Source organism: Mycteria americana, chromosome 9 (genome assembly GCF_035582795.1).
Source record: "Mycteria americana isolate JAX WOST 10 ecotype Jacksonville Zoo and Gardens chromosome 9, USCA_MyAme_1.0, whole genome shotgun sequence".
Lineage (NCBI taxonomy): Eukaryota > Metazoa > Chordata > Aves > Ciconiiformes > Ciconiidae > Mycteria > Mycteria americana.
Window position 1 is genome coordinate 30,228,829 of NC_134373.1, and position 7,199 is coordinate 30,236,027.

Sequence of the window (7,199 nt, forward strand, 5' to 3'; positions counted from 1 at the left end):
GGGAATACAAGAGAAGTGTTATTCTTCTTTTAAAAACTGAAATGCACAGAAGGGGCTTCTTAGCTGTCATGCTTGAAATTTGCGTGTCCTGCTTCTGCTGCCCCTTGAAAACCAGCATTCGGCTTAATCAAAAAGATGACGGTCTTGAGCTGTGCTTTCGTTCTTGAAGGTACGTTTTTCTTTGTTAAAACAAAAAAAAAGAAAAAAGAAGTTCGATTAGAACAGCCGGCAGCCCCGTTGCCTGGGCCCGCTCCCGGGCTGTAGGAGGCTCAGCCCCAGGGGCTCCTTGGCCCAGCTCGGAGCACAGCCCTCGCCGTGCATCTCCCGTTTCCCAGCCCCAGCCCTCCGCCTGTGCAGGACCAGACGCGGACCCGGCCAGCAGCAGCCTCCGCCACCGCCTGCGACCGCCGGCTCCTCCGTGCGCCCGAGCGGCGGCGGGGCGGCGGCCCGGCCTCCGCCCGCTGACTCCCGGCGGGGCTTCGGCGGCTTCCGCGGCCGCTGCCCGGGACGGGCGGGCCGGTCTGTCCCCGCCGCCGCCCGCCGGCCCCGCCGCCCGCTTCCCCGCGCGGCCCAGAGGGGGCGCCCTCTGCCCAGGCTTCCCCGCGGCGGCGGCGCGCAGGGCCGCGGGGCAGCGCGCAGCGGCCGCGGCTGCCGGGCACGGCGGCGGCGCGGGGCCGCGGGACCGCGCAGGTGAGCCGCGCCGCGCCGCTGCCCCCCCGCGGGTGCCCGGCCCCGGGCGTGCCCGCGCGGCGGGAGGGGGCGTGGGGCGGCGTGCCGCGGGGCGCAGCGTGGCCCGCTATCGCGTGGCTCGCTATCACGCCCCGCTGCCGCGGCGGCGCGGCGGGCTCCCCCCCGCCCCCGGTCGCTCGCCCCCGGGCTGGGCTGCTGGGGGCAGCCGGTGGGAACCGCTCCTGACCCCCGCGGGGGGACAGGGGGTGTCACAGCCCCCCTTCGCCGTGGGGGCCCCCCGGAGCCCGGGGCTGCCCCGCGGAGGAAAGCCCGTTGCCAGGGCACGGGCAGGGCCGGCGCTCCTGCCGGCTCCCCGCCGCGGCTGCGGGAGCGCGGCGTTCCCGTTATCTCCCCTCCCGGCTCCCCTCGGCCGCCGCCCCGAGCCCCCCCCCGCGCTGCCTCCAGCAGGCTCCGCGCCCGCGTCCCTCCTGCCCCACGGAAAACACACACACAATCCCCGGCACCCGCCCCGATTACCCGGCCCATTCAAACAAACAAACAAACAAAAACCCGCCCCGTCGCAAAGCCAACCCGACGGTAAACTTTCTAATGACTTCTTCTTTCAAGTGCTTAAAAGGCAAGGAACACCGGGGGAGGGGGGGGTGGGCGGCCGGGGCTGCTGCAGCTCGGGGTCCGTCCGTCCTGCCGGGAGACGGGACGGGGACGCGGGTCGGTGTGCGGTGGGTGTGTTTGCGGGAAGCGGGAGGGAGGGAGGGAGGGGACGGGGGGAGTTAAAGAAACAGCATAGTTAATATTTCCACATCAGGAAGTTACTGTAATAGCCCAGGGGGCAAAAGACTTAACTTAATCTCCTAAATAGTGAGGAACCCATGGCGTCTCTGTTATAGGTTGGAGTTCCCACGTGGTTTTAACTCCTGTATAAAAGTTTCAGTAGAAAGTGCCACAATGTCGTGATTTTGCAGGGGGGGAAAATTAGCAGGAGGAGATCAGAGGAAGATAAGCGAGGAGCGAGCCGCTTCCCCGAGACGTTCCACTGCCGATCCGAGAGGGAACATCAGACGCGTTAAAAAAAAACAAAACAAAACAAAACACAGCGTTCAAGCCAGCACAAGGCGAGCGAAAGATCAAAAAGACGCGGGGAGAGAGAGAGAGAGGGAGACAGATTAACTGGAGCAGCAGCGGCAGCAGCAACAACAACAAAAATCACACTTAAAATAATAACAACAATAATAATAATAAAACCCAAACCACCAACAAGGGAGATATTGTTTAAAAAGAGCGAGCGAGGGAGCGCGCTGAAGAGCTGGTCTGACCGAGTGGATCCGTGCAGCTTCTCCTGGGATCGCCGGGATCGAGCCGATTCCCCGCTCCGCGGCCGCGCAGCGTGCGGTGCCGCTGCCCGCGGCGGGGGTCGCGCCGGGCGCCGCCGCAGCATCCTCGCCGGACTCCGGACCCTCCGCGCCGCTTTGAAAAGAGAGCGTCTCGCTCATAATAAGCGGGGCGGTGGGGGGAGAAGACTCGCAACTGTGGAGCTGCCAGCCGCGTACCCCCTCCCCGCCGCCCCCGGCCCCCTCCCCGGCTATGCTCCGGGTCAACTTTGATGGCACGTTGAGAAGCGGCGGGCGCTGACGGGGGACAACCGAGCGGCGCGGCGCGGAGCCGACCTGCTGAGAGACCTGCACCCACGGCCTGTGGATTGTTGTCTTGCGGGGGCGGAGTGGGCGGGGGGGTACAAGTGGCATTTCTCCCCCACCTCCTTCCAGGCTATAAATTGGATTGTATATAAATCTGCTTCGTTTATCTCCCTGACCCCCCTCAATGACGCCGGACTAAAGAGCTCCTCTCCGCGGCCCGCCCGGACCTGCCGAAGCGAGCGATGGACCAGGAGCGGCTGCGCCCGGGGATGCCCCTCTGAAGCGGCGCGGGGCACCGGGGCAGCGCGGCGCCGCCTCCCCCCTGCTCCCCGGCTCCCCTCGCACCTCCGGCTCGCTCCCCGCTCCCCCTCCCTCCTCCCCGGGCTCCGCAGCCACCCCCTCACCTGCTGCCGTCCCCCTCCCCCGTGGAGCCGGGCTCTCCGTGCACGCCGAGCCTGCTGCCCCCCCCGACTTCGCCCTCGGTGCCTGCGTGTGCAGCCTCCCCCCTCCGCCTCCCCGGCGGCACACGCCGCTTCCCCGGGCGCCCCCTCCCTCCGCCGCGGCCCCCCCCTGCGCGGAGCGGTTGCGGCCCCCCCGGCTTGGCTGCCACCGCCCCCTCCGCGCCGCGGAGCGCTCGGAGCGGCGCTGCCTGCAGACGGGCTCCCTGCGGCGCTTCGGGGCGGCCCCCAGCTCGGCCCCCCGCTCCTCCGCCATGGACGGGGCGGCTCGCCGGGGGGTGCTGGCCGCGCTGCTGGCCTGCGGGCTGCTCCTGCTGGGCGCCGCGGCCACCCCGACCCCGCCGGCCCCCGCCGGCGGCTCCCCGCAGGACACATGCACCTCCTGCGGCTTCCGGCGGCCCGAGGAGCCGGGCAAGGTGGACGGGGATTTCCTGGAGGCGGTGAAGAGGCACATCCTGAGCCGGCTGCAGATGCGGGACCGGCCCAACATCACGCACGCCGTGCCCAAGGCGGCCATGGTCACGGCGCTGCGCAAGCTGCACGCCGGCAAGGTGCGGGAGGACGGCCGCGTGGAGATCCCCAGCCTGGACGGGCAGGCGAGCGCCGGGCCCCCGGCCCACGACCCCGTCTCCGAGATCATCAGCTTCGCCGAGACAGGTGGGCGCCGCCCGGCCCCGCGCCCCCGCCGCCCGCGCTCCCCTGCCTGCCCGGCCTGCCTCGGCCCCCTGCCCTGCCGCTCTCCATACCTGTCCTGCCTCTCCCCTGCCGGTCCCCCGGCTCGACCCCTGTCAGCCCTCCCGCTCGCCCTGCCTGTCCTCCTGCTCGCCCGCTCCGTCCCCCTGCCTGACCCCTGGCAGCTCCCCCTGACCGCCCTTGCCTGGCCCTGCCGCCGGGCCCCCTGCGCGCCCTGCCTGGCCCCCTGCCTGCTGCGGGCACCTGGCTGCCGGGCCCTCCGCCTCATCTGCTGTCCCCGCTGCTCCGCACCACCTTGCCCGGGCCCTGCCCGCTCCTTCCCGTCCTCCCTGCCTGCCTCCCTGTGCCCGGGCTTCGCCCCGGCTTGTGCCCTGCAACTCCCCGCGCTGCCTCCCTCCATCCCTCCACGCCCTCCGCGCCCCCGGCTTCCCTCCGGCGGTCCTTCCAGCTGCACCGCGGCTCGCCGCCGTCCCTGTGCGTCCCACTGTCCCTCCTCCGCCTGTCCCGCTCCATCTCTCGCATCCCTCGCCTCATCTGCCTGCCCTGCACATTCATCTGGTTCACTGCGTGCATCTGTCTGTTGAGGCTTGCATTCACCCGTCCTCCCTTTCCGTTCGTTTCCTATTTATTTAGCTTTCACGCGTAGCGTTGGCCTTGTCTGTTTGTCCACTGCGTGCAGCCTCCTCCCAAGGGTGTCTGTCTCCTCTCTGTCCGTCGGTCCGTTTACTAACTGTGCCATCCATCCCCACGGTACCAGCCATCTCAGTCCTGTCCAGCCATTGCAGTTTTGTGTCACCGAATCCCTTCAGCGTAGCTTTCCAGCAGTTTATCCAGGCAACCGCTGTGCCTGTGAACTTTGCACATCTGGCCATAACACCATCACTCTGCAAATTAGCTCTCTCCTGTCTATCTGCCCATCTCTCCTTCCCGTCATCGCTCTATCGCTCAGTTCATTTTTCTCTCTCTCTATCTTCGTGTGGCATCTATATATCATTTGTCCACAAAATAAATCTCTTTCTATCCTGTATACTGCCCACTCATCATCTTTATCTACCCTCCCACTTACTAAAGGCATATACATTTACAGTATCTATGGGATCTGTTGCATTATACATATGCTTGTTATATTCACATACAAAATTTATGGGCACACACAATCTCACACAACACAAGTGATGTGGATCGGTGCAGCAACACCGTACTGTTCTTTTTCTGTCACTGTCACCACAGTTTATTAGGAAGTTGTCTATTTACTAACATGCGAAAGGCTTTCTTAGGGTACATTTTTGGGTTTATTATTTTTTAATAGGCTGTTGTTGGGAGATCTGGGGTGGGCTTATACTTCCATTTAGTATTCAAGCAATCGCTGGCTTTTGTAACACTTCCAAAATCGACTTTGTGTAAAATGTAGAGAAATACAGTGAAAATTTTTGTCCCTGAAATATTACAAGGTACCAAATGGGCCCTGGAGGCACATTTGAAAGGCATCTGGGGTAACAAATGAAGACACCGACTATGCAAAAAATCCCATTCAGAGATTGACAAAAATAATAAAAGATTCCTAGGAAAAGAGAAGGAAGACAAAATCTACATTTGGCTCTGTACAGAAAGAAGCAAAACAGATAAGGGCAGATGAGAAAATGCCTTTCCAGCAATAATTTTAAATAGCGATGGGGAGGCTTTGATTCAAGGACCAGAATTACAGTCTCTGCCGTAAAGGCCAGCTTGCACATTTATCACCTACGCCAAATTCAGTTAGGACTTATAGTACAAAACTGCAAGCAGGGCCACTGGTATTTCTGAAACATTTCACGCAGCAGGCTCTTTTGTTTACAAATAAGGGGTTATGTCAGACATTTGGTGACATTTGGTTTTCCGTGACTATTTCGCTCCTTTAATTCTGGTGTTATTGAAAAGCGTATTGAGAACAGTCAGTAACGGCGTTAGAGCGAGAGCAACCGCTTCGTTGCCTCGCCTTGTATGGGAGTTTATAGTTTCGGGGCGAAAAGGCAGAGATCGAAACGATTAATAATAGCCGATATTCTACCAGACTAAGCGGGGGTTAGCTTGATCTGTTGGACAAGCAGGCACATTACTGAAATATTTTCCCCTCCATCTCATGAATCCTCTCTGTTAAACTGCAACGAGAATATGTGAAAATCGAAACAAAATCCCTGGTTTGGCATTGGCTTTTCAGTGGTTATTGAAAGGGCTCTCCCCGTGAGAATCGGCGGGTAGCTGAAAGTTAAAACTATTCTTAAACCGACGAGACAGCAGAGTCCAAGTGCTGGTCTTTTCAAGGTGCTGCTGTAGCGTCTTTAAAGCTGGCTGGCTGGAAATACCCAGTTCTGGAGAGCTCTTACTGGTGTCTGTGGATCTGACACATCCGACTACAGCCCGATGATGAACATTGCTGTGGGAAGTCCCTTTTCAAAGCGTTTAGATTGCAAATTGGGGATATCTGATTCAGTGCGTGCCTTCTGGCCGGCACGGCCCCGCCGTCACTCTCTCGATCTGCTGTGCTCTAGCGTTGTTCCTGAATCCGGAACGGCACACAAGCTAACGTTTCCTTTTTGACTTAATCTTGCTGATCTCTCCTTATCTTGCAGACGATCTGGCCTCATCTAGAGTCCGCCTCTATTTCTTCATCTCGAATGAAGGGAACCAGAACTTGTTTGTCGTTCAAGCCAGCCTGTGGCTTTACTTGAAGCTGCTTCCATATGTCTTAGAGAAAGGCAGCAGGCGAAAAGTAAGAGTCAAAGTCTATTTCCAAGACCCGGACACTAGCAACAAGTGGAATGTGGTTGAAAAGAAAGTTGATCTCAAAAGAAGTGGTTGGCACACTTTTCCCATGACAGAGGCAATCCAGGCTCTGTTTGAGAGAGGAGAAAGGAGACTGAACTTGGATGTTCAATGTGAGGGCTGTGAAGAGTATTCAGTGCTGCCAATTTATGTGGACCCCGGGGAGGAATCCCACCGGCCTTTTTTAGTGGTGCAAGCCCGCCTCGCCGATAACAAACACAGGATCCGGAAAAGAGGCCTGGAGTGCGATGGCAGGACCAATCTATGTTGCAGGCAACAGTTTTACATTGACTTTAGACTCATTGGGTGGAATGACTGGATCATAGCACCATCAGGTTACTATGGGAATTACTGTGAAGGGAGCTGCCCGGCCTACTTGGCCGGCGTCCCGGGGTCGGCTTCCTCCTTTCACACCGCTGTCGTGAATCAGTACCGAATGCGGGGGCTGAACCCGGGCACCGTGAACTCCTGTTGCATTCCAACCAAACTTAGCACAATGTCAATGCTGTACTTTGATGATGAATACAACATTGTGAAAAGGGACGTTCCCAATATGATTGTGGAAGAATGTGGTTGTGCTTGATTTAAGGTGTGTTTTGGGGGGGGGGAGAGAGAGAGAGAGAGAGGGTGAGAGAAAGAGAGAAACATTCCCGTACGAGATGGTGTTGGACGAAGTTTCACTGTGTATCCAGGCATCAGTGTTGGAAAGTCACTGTGGAAAAGTTTGACAAAAAAAAAAAAAGGAAAAAAAAAATTCATTTCACTTTGGTGTCAGGACAGTGGCAGTTTGTGGATCTTGGACACTTATATATTCTACCACTTATAAGTTAATGCTATGAAATATCTTAAAGATACACACACACACACACACACACACGAAACGCGGGCACGCGCACAAACACGTGCTCATACACGCACACAG

General features: G+C 59.1%; 1 protein-coding gene across 1 annotated transcript; it reads left to right on the top strand.

Annotated features, from left to right (window-relative positions):
• Nucleotides 1–2,981: 2,981 nt before the first annotated feature.
• On the top strand, nucleotides 2,982–6,860 carry INHBB (inhibin subunit beta B). The gene is made up of 2 exons (XM_075512202.1): nucleotides 2,982–3,439; nucleotides 6,085–6,860. The coding sequence occupies exons 1-2, from the start codon at nucleotides 3,037–3,039 to the stop codon at nucleotides 6,858–6,860; spliced, it is 1,179 nt and encodes a 392-aa protein (XP_075368317.1). The 5' UTR covers nucleotides 2,982–3,036.
• The last annotated feature ends 339 nt before the right edge of the window (nucleotides 6,861–7,199 follow it).